Source organism: Cryptomeria japonica, chromosome 8 (genome assembly GCF_030272615.1).
Source record: "Cryptomeria japonica chromosome 8, Sugi_1.0, whole genome shotgun sequence".
Taxonomy (NCBI): Eukaryota; Viridiplantae; Streptophyta; class Pinopsida; order Cupressales; family Cupressaceae; genus Cryptomeria; species Cryptomeria japonica.
The window spans coordinates 577,633,416-577,656,053 of record NC_081412.1 but is presented as its reverse complement, the minus strand read 5'-3'; the positions used below and the strand labels follow the sequence as shown (position 1 = coordinate 577,656,053).

At 34.1% G+C, this 22,638-nt stretch overlaps 1 protein-coding gene across 1 annotated transcript; it reads right to left on the bottom strand.

Moving 5' to 3' along the window:
- Positions 1-7,659: 7,659 nt before the first annotated feature.
- Positions 7,660-9,893, bottom strand: LOC131046884 (protein DETOXIFICATION 34-like). Its single transcript, XM_059210529.1, has 8 exons — positions 9,355-9,893; positions 9,122-9,208; positions 8,898-8,954; positions 8,449-8,687; positions 8,172-8,290; positions 7,972-8,058; positions 7,820-7,891; positions 7,660-7,710 (listed from the first exon to the last, which is right to left on the bottom strand). Exons 1-8 carry the CDS (start codon positions 9,885-9,887, stop codon positions 7,660-7,662), a joined length of 1,245 nt encoding a protein of 414 aa, XP_059066512.1. The 5' UTR covers positions 9,888-9,893.
- Between the last annotated feature and the right edge of the window lie 12,745 nt (positions 9,894-22,638).

Below are 22,638 nucleotides of genomic sequence, written 5' to 3'. Positions count from 1 at the left end.
CAAAAATTGGCCTTTGAAGCTAAAGATCCTAAGAAAGAGGTTGAAGCAATGAGAGAAGCAGATCAAAAGGAAAGGTATGAATTTGATCAAGCAAAGGCAACTATTGCAGCCATTGAGATTAAATCACAAGATACTTTAAAGGAGGCCGAGGCAGTTAAAGCAACAAAGACAATAGCAATTCAAGCATTACATAATAACGGGCAATTCAAGCATTACATAATAGATAAATAGTCGAATAAAACTAAATATTAAAGTGATTCTAACTTGTTACAATACTACACATGCAATTTATTTTAAATGAAGTTATTTAATTTAATTTAGGTTATTTTAATTTAATTTTAATTATTTTAAACTATTTAATTTAATTTAATTTTATTTACTTTAATTTGAAATAGAATCTACTAAACATTTTATTGATTTCTATTTTTCTATAAAGATTAATACAATGAAAAGTTTAAATATTTAATTCGAGAACTCTTATTATAATGCAAAGACTAAGTACAACCATGCATTGCTAATACTACACATGATTACTAATACTACATATGGAGACCACTTATTTAATTTAGTTTAATTTAAATTATTTAATTTCATGCATTAATAACTAGATATATAATCGAATAAAATTAAATATTAAACCAATTCTAACTTAATACAATACTACATATGCAATTTATTTTAATTTAAGTTATTTCATTTATTTTCATTTAAGTTATTTAATTTAATTTTAATTATTTTAAATTATTTAATTTAACTTTATTTAATTTATTATTTAATTTTATTTTGTTTACATTAATTTGAAATAAAATCTACTAAATATTTCATTGATATATATATATATATATATATATATATATATATAGTAATATGATGAAAATTTTAAATATTTAATTTGAGAACCCTTATTATAACTGGTTGATTGGATTAATTACAACCATGCATTACTAATGCTAGGTGGAGCTATGAACTAGTGAGACCACATTTTTGAAGGCTCTCATCCTCATATTTGTTCAGCATTCACACCCTTATATCTCCTTGTGCTATCCTATTTCTCCATACTCGCGCACCCTTATCACCTCAACTCTCCATTTTACGACCCCTTATCGCTCCATTTCTCTCACCTTGTCACTCCAAGGCCATGTTGCCAACCTATATCGAAGCCTTAACACCTCAATTAGTAGTTGAAAGTACTCCTCCTTACATGGTGGCCTTAACACAATAAACATGGGGCTCGAGCAAGTTCGAACCCAAGACCTCCCATAAAGGAGGCTCACAACTAACTGATATATTATAAGGTCATCCCTTCATTTACGTTATTTAATTTATTTTTATTTAAGTTATTTAATTTCATTTAAATTAAAGTTAATTAATTTCATTTAAGTTATTTAATTTGATTTGATTTAATTTAAAATAAAATTCAAAAAATCTTTTATAATTTTACTATATATTAATTTACTTTAGGTTATTTTAATTCACTTTTAATTATTTAATTAAATTTAGACTATTTCAATTTACTTTTAATTATTTAATTTAATTTATTTTGAGAACTATTATTATAACTGGTTGACAGGACCATGCATTAATAATGTTAGACATGGAAGCTACTGAAATGAAACTTATTTAATTTAGTTTGATTTAAATTATTTAATTTCATTAAAGTTATTTAAATTATTTTATTTAAGTTATTTTTCATTTAATTTTAATTATTATAATTGCAAGTGACGAGAGTAAGCACAACCATGCATTAATAATACTACATATGTAGGCCACTAAAAATGCATTTCTTGAAACTTATTTAATTTAGTTTGATTTAAATTATTTAATTTTATTTAAGTTATTTAATGTATTTTCATTTAAGTTATTTAATTTCACTTAATTTAATGTAAGTTATTTAATTTATTTACTTTGATTTAAGTTATTTAATTTAATTTAATTTATTTTAAAATAAAATTCACAAAATATTTTATAATGTCAATATATGTTAATTTACTTTAAATTATTTTAATTCACTTTTAAGTATTTAATTTAATTTAGGTTATTTCAGTTTACTTTTAATTATTTAATTTTAAGTTATTTAATTTAATTTAATTTAATTTAAAACAAAATCCACAAATGGATTTCATTTATAGTTATTTTTTTCATAGAGTCCATGTAATTTTTTTTATTAAACTAAAAAATAAAAGTAAAAATAATTGTTAATATGAGGAGTTTCAAATTTTATTATACTAGATTTTATTGACTTAATTTATTTTTTATTGTCTATGATCATCAAGAAAAACTAGTGTCAATAAAACATTCAATAAATAATACTAGTCATAATAATTAGAAATATAAAAGATAAAAATCCTCTATACATAGATCTCTTTTTGAAAGGATTTTAACCAAAGAAACAATAGTTGGAAATAGATTCAAAACAAATAAGATTGTATGCTCCACTTCCAGAATCAATTAATGAGAGAGAAATATTAGAATTTTTAGAAAAGAGGAAAAATACTTTTGATCCAGTATGTCAAAATTGAAATGACAATAGCAGAAACCAATGAAGCAATAGTTTGCAAAAAATCATGATTATTGGAGCTAGCCAATTTATTCCCCGAAAAAATCGTTGACCAATTTGTTATTTTATCCATTTTCGAGGGGTTCATCATTCCCCACACTTCACTTGTTCAAACCCACAAGCTCAACAACCCAACAAAGGTAGAAAGCCCATGAGCTCAATGGCCCAGTAGGGGTTTGAACCTTGGTGGCTACCTCACCAATGGGGTTTTTCTACCACAACACTAAACGTTCAAAGACATATTTAATATATGTAGATATAGATATACGATTTATAATTAATAATTGATATACTTAATTTTTGCTCAAACAAAGACATACAATTCATTATGTGAGCAATATATCGAAAGTACTCCACGAAATAAATTTGAATGACAAGCAGCAAGCTTACATGGTTATAATAAAAGAGCCTCCAACATACAATCATTAAAATTTGTCTCTACCTAAAATTGTAGTTGCAAGCTAGGTATTGCCAAAATAGTAGTTGCAAGCTAGGTATTGCCAAAACCAATGGCTTGCTAATCTTTTACTTCAGCTAAACAAATGCTTTTTGTTGAATTCTACCCCATATAAAAGACTTAACAATTTCCATCAGGGAATATAAAGTATTGCAACTATGGAATATGATTTGATAAGCTTTCTCAAATATTGAACCACCCCTAGAAAACTCGAAAGTCTTGGATCATTTCAAAATGGCTTCCACTTTTACTAAATTCCTAACAATTGTTGGATCTCTGTCTTTCAAAATGGCTTCCACTTTTACTAAATTCCTAACAATAGTTGGATCTCAGTCTGATAAATTTCGATCATATCTACTTCAAAGACTTAGCTAATCTTTGATCTCAGACTTAGACAACTATTTGGTGTATTTGGTGACTGCCCTTTTAAAAGTTAAATGAATATTTGCCTATGTAGTCAGCAATATGAATATTTTATTTGCTCTTTATATCTGTATGCTATGAAAATGCCTTAAAGTTATTTAAAAAAATAGTTTAGTCTCTTTTTCTACAATTTTTTATGTTTCTTTTTAATCTGATTTTTTTCTGATTTTTGCCTATTCGTAAAAGACTTTTGCTACTATGGCAGAAACAATGAATTCTTATGTGGCAAGAAAAAAATCTACAGCATCTAACTTTTCTAATGGGATTCCAAAATTTTATCTACATGGCATTTCATTGTGCTTCCATTCCCAGGAAGTTCTTTGAATGGTAAGCATTCCAAAATCGAGAGGAAATCAATTAAACGGAATTTCCGTGCAAATGATTAGGTCAAAATTTCAAGCTAAATTTTGATGGGGCTAGTGGAGGAAATCCGGGCCTTTAGGTGCAGGTTTTGTCTTGAGGAATTCTTAGGGTCATGTAATTAGTGCCGCTCTCTCCTTTTAGATTAGACTACTGGCCTAGGCAGCAAACTAGAACTATATACGTCACATGTCGAGGGGGAAAGGCCGGTTGTCCAGTTTAGTGCTCTAAGTTCAAATGGCAAAAGCATTGGCACTTTTGAAAGGTTTTAAATTGGCAAATCAACTACAAATTCAAAAATTAATTATCGAGGGAGATTCTATATATCAACACAATTCATACTTGTAAGAACAAACAATCGCAAAATTGGAACATCAAATATATTTTTATCTCCATCTAGAAACTGCTGCTTCATGGCTTGCCTCAATTTCAAATACAACATTGCTTCATGGAAGCAAATTGCTTGGCAGATTTCCTCGCCAACGATGGGATGAATAATAACAAGGATGACCTCTTTCTTACTCATGATTTTCTCCTCCAAAATCCAGAATCGAGGGAATTCATAACTAAAGAGATTTTTATCTAACAATGTGGCTTTGATGCAGGTTTTTCAAGACTACAACCTTTTTTAATCATCAGTCCGTAGGTCTTGTCATCGCACTACAATTTGCCAAATTTGCAGTCACATCATAGACAAACTTTTCGATGGGATAGCAAAGACTCTCAAGGAGACTCCTTTCAGCTGAATATTAATTGCCAAATGAGGAGAATATTAAAATCAAGGAGCTTGCACATTTGGCTTCCATCATTATAATACGCCCCAATTTAGATAAATTGGAATGCTGGGTTGTTGGGCAGATACAGAACCATCGTGGGTGAGGAGCTTCTGGATACACATATCAGGGCTTTATACCCCTCCCAAGTGCCCTCAATTTTCTTATCTAATTGTTTTGATCTCTTTCAATCTTTAGGCTTGCTGTTACAAATCTCTCTTGATTTTGTGAGGGAACAATATTACACTGGGGAATTGTTAAACAAAAAAGTGCAGAAGTATGACATCTTTATTAGGAAAGCTTGGATTGGGGGTTTGTTTCCTGTTAGATAATTGAAGAAGAAATGGTCTTTCAGAGAAGTTTATAAAGCCATAAAAAACAGCTTTGATATAGGATTCTCCGATCATTTTACCAGAGCCATGCATGTTCATGGGCCTTCATTGGGAAATCAAATAGCAACCCATTTTTTTGATGTGTTTTGGGCTCTGCAGTTTTATGATTAACCACTCCAAACACCCGCCAATCACATCTCACGAGTATTTGAAATCTACTCCTGTCTCAGAGGTTGGTGAATTCTCGAGAGCAAAGCAGATTGAGGAAGAATGAACACATGGCGCCCTGTCAGCCTTTCTACCAACAACTGTTAGTTTATTCTGCTTATAGATAGATAGTTTCAAGGGTTGGTATAATAGTTTTGCGACCCATTTTTCTCAGTATCCATAATTTATTTTCTATCAAAACCTGAGCCGCATTTTTGATTTTTAGGTCTTGCTACAGCTGCTACAAGTGAAATATTTTAAAGTAACATTATCTACTTTTCATATGTAAAAACTTAAAAAAAAAAAAAAACACATATATAATCTTAAAATCAATAAAGTATCAAGAAGAGTAATGAAGAATAATAATAAATGAGAATGTGAAGCATAACTCTAATAACTCTATAAGTGGAGCCAAAGTAGATAGGAACCTAATAAAATAAAAACATAATATCTATTGGTGCAATTATTTATCTCATCGTAGTTTGGATATGAGACACTTAGGGAAGTGTGCACATAGGGATGATGCTTGTAGGAGAAATTCCACCTTTTGTGGTCTTATTTGTTGTTACATTCCACACATTTGATGGGTGATCCACCTCTTGTGGAATATTATATTATTTCTCCTACCTACCTGTACTTTTTCTTACCTACTCTTGTTTCTCATTGGGCCACACGTCATGATTGTGTGCTCAAATATCCATTTGGCCTTGCCTATATAAGAAAACCTATATTCATTGTTTTGGTTAATCTAGTTGATCACTTTTGCATATTGATGAGAATACAGTTTGTTCTTGTCAAACTATTGTCTCTCTTTTGTGTGCTTTTCATTGTGCCCTTGATCTTGGCAAAATCTCACAATATCAATAGTTTTGCATTAAGGGTGGTCAAACCAAAGGTAGGCGAGTCTAGTTGGAAGAGATAATGAAGGGTCCCAATTGATTGAAATTTAAATTTATCTCTTAATTCTTTATTCACATTATATTTTTGAAGATTGGATTAGAGAATCAAATCACCAATCTTAAAATCATGTTGAATGAAATTTTTATTATATGCTCCTTTCAAAGACGAGATTATCTTAAAGCATTTCAAATTCTTATAATCTTTGCTCTTTATAGAGATACAAAAAAGTGAGAATAATCTGAGTAATTGAAATGATGAATAAGAAGTGTTATCTAATGCAATAAGCCCAACGAGTAGGTATAAACTATGTATGTCAATTAATACCATTCTTATCTACTATTTTTCTTAAAATTTATTTTTATATATACTTTGATAATTAAATTATAGTTTTTGGTGACAGATCTCATATATTGTTCGTTGATGTGTATGCCTTCATTCTCCTCCCAATTCAATTTGAATCTATTATATAATGTATACACACCTTTACTATTAGATCCACTTAAATTGTATTAGGCAAATTGTTTCTCACCATTCACCAAGATATCTAGATATTATCTTAATACAAAACATTTACAATTATAGATTTTTTAATTCAATAGTTGATAATATTTAAATGTACAAATCATACAAATAGAATTTATTTTTGATTGGATAAGAAGGGATTTTGAAAGGGTTCTGATCACTTGTACAAAGAGAAAGATGAAGCATTAAGCCCAGCACAACAATAAACAGCTAAAGCAGTACAGCAACAGAATAGCAATCAACACTAAAACAAACGAGGACCAGTCTGAAATCAGGGTGATTTAAAAAATTGGTCCAAAGCATTTTAACTGAGCACAGTGGCAAGATCCTTTTCATCAAATAGCATTTTCTTGAAACAAAGAGGAAACATAAAATCATTGGCACATCCATCATTAGGCCCCAAAAGATTATCTATCCTTGAACAATCTAAAAGAAAACTCCCTTTATTAGAATCAATATTTTCAATCTCCTCGGATGGAGCGCCCTTCCACACCCCCGGTAGCCACACCCTCACCCCCTAGTCGGGAATTATCATCCTCCCACCCACACTGGAAAACCGACTCCTAGGTCTCCACGCTTTGGGATGGGAGGTCTAGGCCACAGTTTTATTGCGGACATGACTATCAAACCTACCCATTCATTTTCCCCTTTGGGACATAGAAAAGGTTTCATCTTCTTTGTCTCCTCCTTTTTCCAAACACAGCATTGATTCTCATTTTTAAAGCAAGAGTTGTAGCCATCATAGTAATAGAACTTGGTATCAACCCAGTGTAGTTGAATACAAATCACTTCAAACTGGAAACCAAACAAAATTTTCATTTATTATTTCGAAATTGATCCTCCATGGAAGGATTTTTTTTTATTCATGACAGAAGACACACACTCAAACTGGATTGATGGTTTATTTTGTTCGCCACAGATTCCCAGTATTTCATATTACTGAATCCAGAGAAAAAACTGTAACATAAATCAGCCTAATTATTGAACATTTACTTGAGCACGTCCTGTGTCAACCTACTGAATTTGTAGGTGCAGCTGAAATATTTGAATAGTTTTCCTCTTTACAGAAGAGGGTCTTCTAGATACTATTTGCCAAAGATTTTCGTAAGTGGAACATTTTCTAGATTTCTAAGGGATGTTCTCATCTTCAGAATTCTCGATCCCAACATTCTCGTCCCTCTGCAGCTCAAATTTGAGATGGTCAGTGAGAATGTGACAAGTTCAGCTCACTTGAGTTATATAGTTCCTAGAGCTTTTCAAGTAATCTATCTAACATGCACACGCTTACCTTCAGTGATCGATTTGTATTTGACCCAGCTATTCCTCCCCATACCCTTATACGATCTTCGGCTTGAGCAGCCTGCACTACAAAAGAAGAATAGGTCACCACAATAATGATATAATGTTCTCAACAGCCTCTGTAGAAATATGGTGCTTTACCTCTCGATTCCAGTTAGTGAAATATGTAATTAACAATAGAATGAGAGTCTGGAGGACTGTTCCACAAATCATGCCAGTCCAAATGCCCTGTTTTAACATACAAAGATCAAATTCAGGAGACCTTGATATTCATTAGTAATGAAATTACGACAAAGAGCAATTGAGAATTTGAATTCTAAATAGGAAGAAGCTAAGTCTACCTTCACCCCAAGATCGAACTTATATCCCATAAGAAGGCCAAGGGGTAATCCAATAACATAGTAGGACCCTAGGTTTACATATGCTATCAGACCTTGCCAACCTCCGCCTACAGCCACACCTGAGTTTTTTACACCCAAAAAACAGAGACCTTAAAAATTATGATAAAACAATACTAACCTATAAAAAAGAGATAATCAGTTATATAGTATAAACTCCTCAGCTGCCATAACTACAGCCATGTAAAGCAAGAATTGTGAATTTGTATTTATACTCTACCTGATAGAACTGGTTGTACACTATTTAATACCATCGTCACTCCAAGTAACATTGCCATATTGGAGACCGTTTCCATGACCACTTTACTACTCGTGAATAGTACTGCAAAATCATTTTTGGTTGCAAGAATGATGGCCATACATATAAGCCCAATTGACAATGATGTTAGAATCACGATGATCACAGAAAATTTTGCAGCTTTTGGGTGACCAGCTCCCAATTCATTCGATACTCTCACACTGCATCAATTGAATGCAAACTAAACAAGTTGCTTGCAAGTTTACCAAAAATATGATGCTGCCACCACTTAAGATTAATAAATATTTTATTTGTTCGAGAAATCTCTGTCTATATTTGTCTATACGGTCTAGTATTGGGCTAATAAGTTTCATTTCAAAAGAACCCAAAACGAAAATGAAATATGATAATACTAACTGGAAATTTCATACCTAATCGCAGCATTGAAACCGACGAAGATCATGGCTTCCCATGCATTCAAATTCATGCTGTAAAAGGAACAGATAGAAATCTGTTAAAGGGGGTACATTTAAATACTAATTGCAACAGATTACAAGTTTAAACAACCATGACTAGATGGTCCTTTTATCTATGAAATGTACAAGTTTATTACACCCCAATTTAAGACAAAAGTTGGATTATTGATGCTTCTTACCAGATAGATAGTGCATCGACTTCAATTGTTGCATTTTTCAAATTACCCGTCATAACAATGAGTGACGTCATATACCAGAGCTCCAAACTGAAAATGTCAACAGCCACAAATGAATATGACTAACACAGATTGACTCGCTTCTTAGAGATAATGTTTTTGTCATCTCCTAATTAAGATTTTTACGAGCAATTGAGTTCACAAAAGAAAACAACCACAAGCAGTGTGCTACTAACCATAGCATAACACCTGAAGCCACTGAAAGTCGAACAAAAGCCCATAGATCACGAAAAGCAAGCCAGGAGAATCCTTTCCAAGCATCTTGGCAAAAGTAAACTATATACAAAAACTGACAAGTATCGATAATACACCATGATAGATTTCCTGTAATAGCTGCTCCAGCCAACCCCAAACCCACTTTGAAGATTAGCAACCAACTCATAAAGGCATGTATTATCAATGCAACAAAGGAAATCAAAGCCATGGCCATGAGTTTGCTTTGTGCCTGAAGAAACTTTTGCATTGGAAAATTTAATGAATAGAGAAACAGCGTTGGTAGCACCCAACGTGCATATTTCCCGACTAGATCAGCTACATCATCCTCCTGTCCCAGCAGCTTAAGAATTGGGGTGGCAAAGATATAGATAGGACTCAAAAGCACTGCTGTACCCAGTAATACTAACCATGAACGCTGCAAATACACTCCAAGCATTTGACGTTTTCCTGCTCCAACCGCCTGACCACAGAGGGTTTCTAATGCACTGCCCATTCCCAACTGCATACAAACGAGTTAAAATTTTAACATCAGTCAAAAGAAAATGATTTTTGAGTACCGCTATAAAATCCAACATAGATGCAATGTGTTGTCTTGGATTACGTAGAAATTTTGAAAGATAAATTATCTGATTCTTTGTACGATCAAATCCCAGAAGTCCTTGGAATATTCACGACTTCAATAGTTTTCAAACTAAAAAAAATGCTCTTCTATCATTTCTCGAGACACCCAATCTTACATTAAAATCCATAGGCAGGTTTACCCTCATATATTTATTCAAAGGTGGGTAGCCTCAACCCTTTTTTATATGTCAACCTTGTACATATTTGGATGATTAATGTTTTGGTATTGGTTGTCTCATTGTTTATTACTAGCACAGTTGGGGTACAATATGAGCAACTCTTTAATGTAGTAAATAGATTGGTGCACTGTAAGAAATGACAAATAAGAGGATGCTTAATTAGGATAAACAAACAATTTAAGGTAGTCTTTTATAAATTTGAAGGTATGTGAGGTCTGATTTTATGTTGTAGGGGTGTTGTTTGGGGACTAGGTATTGGTGGGATGAAACCATCTCATTTCACATAGTGTTTAAGACATATTTATGTTTACTTGTTAATAACTTCCTGAAATTATAAAGTTCAATTGTACAAGGGTTCTCACTATCTCTATTGATCAAATCTAGTTATTAGCAAACCTAGAAAGAATTAGATATGAATATTTAGTGATGAGGTTTAAGTCATGAGCAAAATGAGTATGAACTATCTTTGATTCAACAAGATCATCTTGCGACATGAGAGGAAAGCATATGCAGCTTGTTTTTGGCTCACAAAGTGGTAGTTTAAGTTACTTTTTATTTCCAAGATCACCTTATAGTGTGAGTAAATAGCATACAAAATCAATTATTCCAACGCACTCTAGTGCAAACAAAAAAAATATAACAAGTTCAACTATTGAATCCCAAAAGAAAGTGCAAAAGATTCATTTTAATTTATACAAAAATAAAAAATAAAATTGATTTGAAATTTGTGTCTTCGAAAAATCATTAATATTTATAAAAGATTACCTCAAATTTTGTCTTACAAGAAATGACTTCTGATTGAATCCAATGAATTTAACAACAAAAATTAAAAAAATGAAAAAAAAAAAAAATTATTTAATAACTTTTTATGTTCAAGTTTTTTAATTTTACATAAAAATTTACTAACCATGACCATTAAAATAAAATAATAGAAAAACATAAAAAACCCTCAAACTTCTAGAATGGAAGTTTTAGAAAATAAATTATCGGTAGGGGTTTCTACCATTGTACCTCTACTACAGGCTGCAACTATTAAAGATGATTAGACTCATATGTGAGTAGAACAAGATAACTAGTACAAAACATTTATTATTTTACACTGTTGTCAGTAGCTGTGCATTGACTACAACTCATCTCTTTCCTATTTTATAAGGCTATATAGAAAATTTAAATATAAAACTTCAGATGAAGAATGATGATTGTGAATTACAGTCTAGTCCACTGAGGAAGGATTGACATGTATTATAAGACTAAAGGATTGATAGAAAGAGTTTCACCTAAATTTATTGTTTTACTCATCTCTTTCCTCTTGTATAAGACTACCATTGCTTCAATATAGAAAATTCAAGCAAAGTTTTCTAATATTTTAACTGTTTACAACATCTTCAAAACAATTGCCTTACCTTTCTTCACTTGATCTAAAAATAAATCTATTTTAAACCTTATATTAACAACTATAAAACACCCAACATTTAAAACATATATATCTTTCTCATATGCCAATGTTTGGCTTAAATTTTGACAAAAGAAGGCAAGGAAAGGTTGTACTGACCAAGAGTCCAAAAGCCAGGAGTCCAATAACATTGCCTTGAATTGCCACAGCTGCCAACTCAACATTACCCAAGTGGCCTGCACATACTGTTGTGATTAATATTATTGAATATGAACATAGTCTGGTAAAAATGGCAGGCCCTGCAATTTTCCACAGTTTCTTTGACTCTCTGCAACTTTCTTTTATCAGCTGTTGAAAACTAACAATACTATCCAAGTCTGTTAACCTAATATTCTCTCTGCTAGTAACTTCATGGTTACTAATATCATTATTTTGCTCCTCCTGTCCTTTCAACAATGGTGAACTAAGACCATCAGCCATTTTTACAACCAGAGAGAATTATGCAATCTTCACACTCGTTCTTATGCTTCAGCACAAAACTGAGATTAAATTAACCTTATATTCTTGTCCTCTTAGTCTTAATCTTGACCATTCAGAAGGTATATGTGTTGAAAGGCAGGTATAAGTTCATCTAGATTTATGTGATAGTTACCTTGACTGTGTCTGATATAAAATAATAGAATGGTTCTAGTTTCTACTGCACGCCATAAATTTCAAAGTGCATCACTTCGAAGAAACTATTTTTTACAAATGGTTTAAAAGAGAATCAAATCACTTTGTCTAGTTTTAAGTAGACAAAAATACGTGTACATTTTGCCTTCCATGTCAAGATTGTCTCCAAGTTGATATTTTAAGCTCCATACTCATTATAACTGTGGAGGGACTGGAAGTTGTGAATAAAATTTCCATTTGACTGGTAGGAATGGGATTTAAATATGTCTGATGCTGGAAATTTGTATGCACATCCATGCCCATTTCTATTTAGTTTCGGGGACCATTTTGAAGTAACCTTTTAACACACTTATAAATGGACAAGTGGCACACTTATGATTGTTTATAAATTTATTAGTTTTATTTATTTTTATTTTTATAGATGTGATCTTATGTTTTTTCTATTTGGTATATTTTATGCATTCATCATTTATAGATTTAATGTATTTATATTTTTTTGTAGTTGATCTTTATTTTGTCTTGAGTCAATCTCAAGATCCTGAAATTATGATCCCAAATCTTAAAGTTTAAAATTTAAAATTTGATATTCTTGCTCCATTTCATTAGTTATTGTGAGTCAGTTTGGTATATTTTTTTGCAATTTATTGTGATATTTTTGTAATTTTTTTGGACAAAAACGATAAAAATATATTAATTAAGGAATTATAGAAAATTACACAGACTTCCAAATAGCAATAATTGTACTAAAGCCTAAAAGATTAAAATCCAAGGAAGTTTACCACCCACCCACCACCTTCAAATTCAGAAAGAAACCTTAAAACCAAAAAATAATAACATATTAAGAAAAAACAAACCAAATAGATCAAACCAAATCATTATAAAGAAGCTAAAAAATTTGTGAAAAATTAAGCAAAAGAAAAAGATTCTCAAATTCCGACCTTCCAACTATGATTAAAATTAGAGGCCCATTTGACTAGATAGTCTCAACAACATTTGATTTCCTAGGGATGTGAACAAAGGAGATAAACTCAAAATTTTATAAAGGTGAAGAACCTATTTAACATAGGAAGCCAACCTCTAAGAAGAACCTTGAAACCTTCCATTATTTAAGAGGACCAAATCATAGAATTAGCCTCATCTTCTTCCAACCTATCTCACAAGATTTCTTAGGAGCTATATGGAGTGCTTAATCCTTTGTTTGATTATTAATGCCAATCCTTATAGTATCAAAAAAAGAAGTGAACTAAACCAATATATCTCATCCAACTCCACCTATCTATACAACACTTGGGTTGCCACAAGAAGAACCATCGATGCTAAATTAAAATAAAAATTAAAAAAGAGGAGGAAACCATTTATCAGTTCTTTTCACCTTATTAGAATATTTGAGCCTAGAGCTAGAATTAATAGATCCAATCAAATTACCCAAATCAAGTTGCCTCATAACATAAATATCAAAATGATACTTAGCCACCAAAATATATTTTATTAAGACCAAAATATTATGCTAACCATACCCAATAAGACTCTAATGACCTTGGAAGACCCAACAATTTCTTTGCAACCAAATTTACCAAAGAATAAAGATTGAACCAATATTCACAACTACCAAAATAATGTAAGTGTAAGTAGGACATCCCAAAATAGCCCAATATTAGATAAAGAGGTAGCATGAACAAGACATGGTTTCCAAATATGTCAACAATGTCTCCAAATAACCTTAGAATAGGAAGATTGAAAGAAGAAATGAGTGACAAACTCCCCATAACACATTTAGAAGGATCTCAGAATTATCTCTTTCTTATATTGTCCAAAGTAAGAAATTTATTTTAACAAAGTAATTAGAGGAAAAAATTACATTTAGGCTAACAAAATTTATTCAAAATTATTTTCCACCTTGGGAAGTCCTTACACTCAATCTTTTGATGGTATAATATTTGATATATTTTCTTAGTCATAAAGATAGTTTGAATATGGAGTTAACCTCTAGTAGAACTTGATGCTAGAGATATAACAATATCTCCTAAGATTTTTGTAAACATTCACTTAAGAATTCTATCTTCAAAAGGATGAAGAAAAGAATTGTCTACTACCATTTTATGTCAAATTATTTTGTTGGGTAAAATCCATTTATTTGAACTAGTTCATTCTTGTAAGATTTGGGTTTAATCCCAAGAGACTCAAATTCAACTTCTCATCGAATAGTGAAATTTCATTTTTATATCCTATCAAAATGCTTTTGCATAATATAAAAAATAATTCCTCATCATTGTTACCAAATCTAAGTATTGTTATTACTAGAACATTCTATTCTTAATGTCATGTTCTTTTAGCTTTATTTACCTCCTTTATGATTTCTTTTTAGTTTTCCTGATATTAGATTAGGCCTTTTCTTCCTTTCTATAAAGCAAGTCATTATGCATTGTATTAATTCTACAATCTTTGATTTTGAGAAATATAACATATCTTTCTTGTTACTCTTGTTTGTGAAAGGTTTTCTTGTTTTCTATTTGATCTTCTAGGCTTGTGTTGCAAAATTCAAAATGGTACTAGAGCATAGATTCAACAAACCCCTTCTCAAAAGTGTTATAGGGTCACCAGATCTACTTTTTTTGTGGATCTAAAAGTGGGTTTTTTGATAAATCTATAAATCTGATCATATTGGAGAAAAAAGATTTATGGGTTCAATTCTTGGGTGAAAAATACAATTTGGCTATCCATTAGTTTTTCAAAATTTGTTATATTAGTTCGCTAAAAAAAAAAAAAGAAAAAAAAAACAAGATTTGGCCATAACGTTTTTGTACAATTTAAAAAAAATGATTTCGAGGTTAGATTCTTAGCCCCAAAAAAACCATTTACGTATCTGTAATATTTTTTCAATGAGTGAATTTTGTAGAAATCAAATCACATTGGTTGTGTTTGCTAGTTGTCGGTTGGCTAAATTTAACATGTTCTTCTTTTGGCCATAATTTGTACATGCAGTGTTCATTTTCTACAAACAAGATATCATTGGAAATATATTTTAAAGGGCTAGTATTTTTATATATTTTTCTCCTAGAATTTTCTAAATGTTGTTGAAGTCAAACCTTCTATTATTTTTCTAGGGCCACAACTTGTTTAATTAGACTTTGTATATTGTAAATGAGTAGGCATTAGAAAGGTGGTCTAATGCTCTATCTAGATCTACAAATTTTTTTTTCCAAATTTCATCCCAAGTATTTTTAATTTAGTATTTTGTGTTTTCACTTTATGGTTGATTTTTTGGTCATTCTAGCTTTTGGAAATTTTCTGCTTGTGTTGGATGACTTCCATTGGGCTATTCTACATGTATATCCAACAATTTTCCCTATTTGGATATTCTAAGAATTTTTTTCATGTAATTTATTTATAGATGCACTAAGATAAAGTACCACTCTTGTATATGGTTTTTGAGGATTTTGCACATTCTATTGCACCTTATTTTGTACATGCATTGCATTTTAAAGTGCCTTGGGGAGTTCTGTAGTACCTTTCATTTTGCCTTCACACCTCTTTTTAGGTGAGTGTTCCTTCACAATGACATAAAATCCTAGAGATTCTTGTCCCATGTGTATGTGAATTAGTTGCATACCCTTTTATGGGTAAAAGCACAAAGCTGTGTCACACTTTTATAAAGGAAATGGCCAATGTTGATTCAACTTTTTAAATTGAATCAATAGAAAGTGAAATATATGTTTTGAATTTTGAAATGATGTAAACTAATAAAATGTATATTTTTTTGTGTATTTTATATTTGAATTTTTTTTTAAAATTTAGAAAAATTATTTGAATATACTTTCTTATAAAGTAAACACTATAATTTAGTTGCTAATAAAATGTTGAAATTGCAGTTACATGAGGCGTCACACTTTATATAGTAAATTTTACCTTTTTTTCTTCAATTTTTTTGTATATTGATAACTTGAAACTTTAGTGCAAAAATATATTTTTAACTATTTTTTATGTATATATATATTTTTCAATAAATTAAAAAAGTTGTGTGTACTGAAATAGAACTCTTTCCATTTGGCGTCACTTTTTTTTCTTAATTATTTATCCAAATTAGAAAAGAATTATATCATCTTGACATAAAATCTTTTCTCTCGTGCATTTATTTTTTTCAAAAATTTTAAATAAATTTTAGTATTTATCCTTTACAAGATAATCAACCTTATATTTTAGTGTTGATGTCCTATTTTCAATAAAAATAAAATATAAAATATAAAAATTAATTAATATATATATATATATATTTTTGATTGATAATGGGTCGTAGTCATAATATATTTTATTAATTTAAAAATCTTTTTACATGTTCGGTTCAGTGTGGCCATCGGTAGGAAAAAACCGAACTAAGAAAACCTCTGGTCTTGCCCAAGGATACAATCCTGGAAATTACATCCTATCCCATGGAGACTAAGTACACATCACAAGTTAGCCAATGGCTGATTACAATGAATATTACATCAACACATTACAGCCGGTCCACCCATAATGTGGATTTTCCATGTGGCAGTTGCATCTATACAATGTGACAATCCAACTATAATACCGTTACAAATTAAATTTTCTTAGAAAATCATTTTCCTGTCTTTAAATGGGTGGAGATTGATGAACGAAAATGAAGAAGCTCTTTAATAGATGAGATTTTGTTCTTCCTCGGTGAGCCTAATACGCTGCAAAACCATTATAAAGAATCTTTCTCCTGCAAACTGTTATTCTTATACTAGTATAGTTAGAGAGATCATATTCGTAAACACCACAAGGTATATTTATCTCCTCAACATTGAGGCAGAGGATAAAATTCATCCTAAATAGTCTTCCAAGTTTCAAACAACAATTGAGAATCCAAATCATCTATATAATTAAGTCCAATGCCATTTTGTTTAACAGTAAAAGTGTAGATGAATGGGAAGTGTGTATATACCTATACCTTAAATATGTTAATGAAATACATGTATATTGAAGTATATATCTATATACACAATCACTCCAAAATCGACCTAAACAACCGAAAAATGGATTACATCTGATAAGAGTGAAAAATAAAGTCTGTGAGTTATGTTGAAGAGCAGTCAACTCACTTCTTTCATTGGTTGCTAGATATACCACCTTTATAGATATTAGAAAATGCCAATGCCAATCTAGGGTCATGACAACCTTGGATCTATCAGAGATTAAATTCATGAGGAAAATTCAAGAGCACACCACAAAGAAATGTTCATTTTTCTATGCTTATATATGGGTAAGTGCACAAAGATGGGGGACCAAAAAGGGGTCTTAAGATGGCAGTTTTTTTTTTTTTTTTCTGAAATAAACAAAGTCTATACTTCGACAAGAAAATGAAGATAGTTACATTCAAAATATGAGGATGCAGTAAGAACAAGAGTTGTAGTGCTTTGAGTCTACTTTATAAAATACTTTTTTTTTTTGAAAATGGTGGAGATTAAGGGTTTCAAAAAGGGGGAGCACACAAAGTGGTGCTATTTTTTCAGAAAAAAATAACACAGCACCTGGTGTGCTCCCCCTAAAATGTCAATTTTTTTTTTGGAATTTTTAAAATCACTTTAGTGAGAAATTAGCTAACACCATTTAGTTTATGCCATATTTTTCGGATTAGTTTTTAATGGATATATGATTTTTTACAAATTTTCGAAGTGAACACTAATTTTTTAATGAAATTTGAGCATGATCTCCTTAAAAATTTGTGAAAACTAATCAAAAATTAATTTTTATTTTTAAATTGTTTAGAATAGAGTCTAGTTTCTGAAAATGTAATTTTTTTCAAAATTGGATAAACGAGTAAAAATCTATGACCGAAATACGACATGTTGTTTTTTGACAAAAAAATGGACACACTAACAAAAGAAATTATGGATGAAGACCTTAACATTATCAAAATTTGAAAAGATTTATATGGTTGGATAGCTAAGATAGAGGTTGGAGATTGTGTAGTATTTTTTTAATTTCATTGAAACACGTGCAAACCTGATGGAGAGCACAAACAAAAAAGTAAGAAAATTTTCAATACTTGCTAGAAAACACGTCTCAGGCTTGAGAAGGGCATCCAAGCCTTTGGGTTGGATTCCCAAGGAAAATCCAAGCCTTTGGCTTGGTGTTTACCAAGGCACCACATTTGGTGCATGCCAAATTTGGTGTGCGCTAAATGAAAAAAATTAAAAATTCATTTGGCGCACACCAAATGAATTCCATAACATTTTTTCATGTTAGGAAGCACAAATTATTCTCTTTCTTAGAACTTAAGTTATATTTTATGTATATATTGTCAGGATGTTTAAGAGTGGTTCTAGATCTCTAGGAGTTATAATGTAGATTCTAGTTTTTTTAGTATTCATATAAATTTCAGACTTACTCAAATTTTAGTAATCAACATGCTCATATCAACATTATCTCTCTGGTCTCTTCCATGCATTCCCCCTCTCTCTTCCTTAACCCCCACCCTCTCTCTTTCTCTCTCTCTTAGGTCTCTCCCTCTCTACTTCCTTCCCTCTCTCAGGTATCTCTCGCTCTCTTTCCCATCTCCCTCACCTTCTCTCTCTCTTTCATCTATCCTCCCTTTCTCTTCCTCTCCCTCCCCCTCCCTTTCTCTTCCTCTCTCAAGTCTTTCTTTCCCTCTATCTCTCTTTCTCTTCTCTCAAGTCTCTCTCCTCTCTATCAAGTCTTTCTCTCTCAACCTTTATCTATCTATATCTCTCCTCCTCTCTCAGGTTTCATTCTCCCATTCTTTCTCTCTCTTTCACTCTAACTCTTTTTTCCTCTCTTCATCTCTTTCCCTCTCTCTATCTCTCTCTCTAACTCTCTTTCCCTCTCTTTCTCTCCCTCTCTACCTCTATCTCTCTATCTCACTCTCATGGAATCTCTCAAGTATATCTCTCTCCCATTCTCTCCCTCTCTCCCTCTCTCCATCTCTCTTCCTCTTCCATTATTTATCTCTTAAGTCTCTCCCTCTCAGCCTCCATCTCTATATCTCACTCTCCTCTCTCAAGTGTATCTCTCTCTCCCATTCTCTCCCTCTCTCCTCCCCCTCCCTCTATCCCTTTATCATTATATCTCTTTCTCCCTCTCCCCCCCCCCCCTCTCTCTCTCTCTCAGGCATCTCTCTCACCTTCCCTCCTTCCACATCTTAGGTCTCTCTCTCACACAATCCCTCCATCCACCTCTCAGGTCTGTCTATATCTCCCCACTCCCTATCTCTCTCTCTCTCCCCCTCTCTTAGGTCTCTCTATTTCATTCTTTCCCTCCCAATTCCTCTCTCTCTCTCTCTCTCTCTCTCTCTCTCTCTCTCTCTCTCTCTCTCTCTCTCTCTCTCATTATCTCTCCCTCTCAGCCTTTATTTCTCTATCTCACTCTCCTCCTCTCTCAGGTGTATCTCTCTCCCATTCTCTCCCTCTCTCCTCCCCTTCCCTCTCTCCCTTTATCATTATTGCTCCCTCTCTCTTCCCTCTCCCTACCTCTTTAGAGTCATATGGTGTCCTAAGGGGCTACACGTGTTAAAATACTATATGACCCCTTAGGACACCATATGACCCCTCAGGACATCATATTGTCCTAAGGGGTCATATACTGTCCTAAGGGGTCATATGGTGTCCCAAGGGGTCAAAAGGTGTTGTTAGGGGTCATATGGGGTCCTAAGGGGCCAAACATGTGTTAGAACACTATATGACTGCTTAGGACACCATATGACCCCTTAAGACACCATAAGACCCGTTAGGACATCATATTGTCCTAAGGGGTCATATGGTGTCATAAGGGATCACATGGTGTTGTTAGGGGTCATAAAGGGTCCTTAGGGTCCATTCATGTGTTAGCACCCCATATGACCCCTTGGGACACCATATGGACATCATATGGTCCTAAGGGATTATATGGTGTTCTAAGGGGTCATATGGTGTATTCGGGGCCCACACATGTGTTAGAACACCATATGACCCCTTAGGATGCAATATGTTCCCTTATGAGACCATATGACACATTAGAAAATCATATTGTCCTAATGGGTCATATGAGGTCATAAGGGGTCATATGGTGTCCTGAGGGGGCACATGGTGTTGTTGGGGGTCATATGGAGTCTTAAGGGGCCACTCATGTGTTAGAACACCATGTGACCCCTTAAGACACCATTTGGACATCATATGGTGTCCTAATGTGTCATATGGTGTCTTAAAGGGTCATATGGTGTTGTTAGGGGTCATATGGGGTCGTAAGGGCCCACACATGCGTTAGAACACCATATGACCCCTTAGGACACCATATGACCTATTAGGACATCATATTATCCTAATGGGTCATGTCATGTACTAGGATGTTAAAAGGGGTCATATGGTGTCCTAAGGGGTCATATGAGGTCCTAAGGGGCCATACATGTGTTAGAAGACCGTATGACCCCTTAGGACACCATATGATCCCTTAAGACACCATATGACTCATTAGGACATAAAATTGTCCTAGGGGGTCATATGGTGTCATGAGGGGTCACATGGTGTTGTTAGGGGTCACAAGGGGTCTCGAGGGGCCACACATGTGTTAGAACACCGTATGACCCCTTAGGACACCATTAGGACATCATATTGTCCTAAGGGGTCATATGTTGTCCTAAGGGATCATATGGTGTTGTCAGGGGTCATATAGGGTCATAAGGGGCCAGACATGTGTTAGAACACCATATGACCCCATAGGACACCATATGACCCCTTAAGATACCGTATGACCCATTAGGACATCATCCTAAGGGGTCATATGGTGTCATGAGGGGTCACATGGTGTTGTTTGGGGTCATAAGGGGTCTTGAGCTACCACACATGCATTAGAACACCATATGACCCCTTAGGACACCATTAGGACATCATATTGTCCTAAGGGGTCATATGTTATCCTAAGGGGTCATATGGTGTTATTAGGGGTCATATGGGGCCCTAAGGGCCTAGGCATGTGTTAGAACACCATATGACCCCACAGGACACCATATGACCCCTTAAGATACCATATGACACATTAGGACATCATATTGTCCTAAGGGGTCATATGGTGTCATGAGGGGTCACATGGTGTTGTTAGGGCCATAAGGGGTCCCGAGGGACCACACATGCATTAGAACACCATATGACCCTTAAGGCACCATTAGGACATCATATTGTCCTAAGGGATCATATGTTGTCCTAAGGGGTCATATGGTGTCCTAAGGGGCCAAACATATGGGGTCCTAATGGGCCAGACATGTGTTAGAAGACCATATGACCCCTCCCTCTCCCTTTCTCCCTCCCCATCCTATCTCCTCCCTCTCCCTCTCTTCCTCTCATTGTTTCCCTCCTCCCTCTCTCTTTCTCCCTCCCACATCCTATCTCTTCCCTCTCCCTATCTCTCTCACCCTCTCCCACTCTCTCTTCCCTCTCTCTCTCTCACCCTCTCACCCTTTCTCTCTTTATCCCTCACCCATCCTATCCCTTCCCTTTCCCTCTCTCCCTCCCATTGTTTCCTTCCCCCCTCTCTCTTTCTCCCTCCCCAATCCCATCTCTTCCCTCTCCCCCTCTCTCTCTCCCATTATTTCCCTCCTCCCTCTCTTTTTCTCCCTCCCCCATCCTATCCCTTCCCTCTCCCTCTCTCCCTCCCTCCCCCTCTCTCTTTCTCCCTCCCCCATCCTATCTCTTCCCTCTCCCTCTCTCTCACCCTCTCCCTTTCTCCCTCCCCCCCCTCTCTTTATCCCTCTCCCATCCTATCCCTTCCCTCTCCATCTCTCCCTCCCATTATTTCCCCCCCCTCTCTCTTTCTCCCTCCCCCATCCTATCTCTTCCCTCTCCCTCTCTCCCTCCCATTGTTTCCCTCCTCCCACTCTCTTTCTCCCTCCCCCATCCTATCTCTTCCCTCTCCCTCTCTCTCTTACCCTCTCTCTTTCTCCCTCCCCCCTCTCTCTTTTTGCCTCCCCCCACTCTCTTTCTCCCTCCCCCATCCTATCCCTTCCCTCTCCCTCTCTCCCTCCCATTGTTTCCCTCCTACCTCTCTCTTTCTCCTTCCCCATCATATCTCTTCCCTCTCCCTCTCTCTCTCTCCCTCCCCCATCCTATCTTTTCCCTCTCCCTCTCTCCCTCCCATTGTTTCTCTCCTCCCTCTCTCTTTCTCCCTCCCCCCTCCCCTCTCTTCCCTCTCTTTCTCTCACCCTCTCACCCTCTCTCCGTCACCCATCGTATCCCTTCCCTCTCCCTCTCTCCCTCTCTCCCTCCCATTGTTTCCCTCCCCCTCTCTCTTTCTCCCTCTTCCATCCTATCTCTTCCCTCTCCCTCTCTCCCTCCCATTGTTTCCCTCCTCCTTCTCTCTTTCTCCCTCCCCCATCCTATATCTTCCCTCTC

Coding starts and splice junctions, on each gene's coding strand:
- LOC131046884 (XM_059210529.1), bottom strand. CDS start 9,887: ATGGGCAGTGCATTAGAAACCCTCTGTGGTCAGGCGGTTGGAGCAGGA. Junction 8,059..8,171: donor AGTTCGATCTTGGGGTGAAG/GTAGACTTAGCT, acceptor ATGTTAAAACAG/GGCATTTGGACTGGCATGAT. Junction 7,711..7,819: donor ATACAAATCGATCACTGAAG/GTAAGCGTGTGC, acceptor TTTGAGCTGCAG/AGGGACGAGAATGTTGGGAT.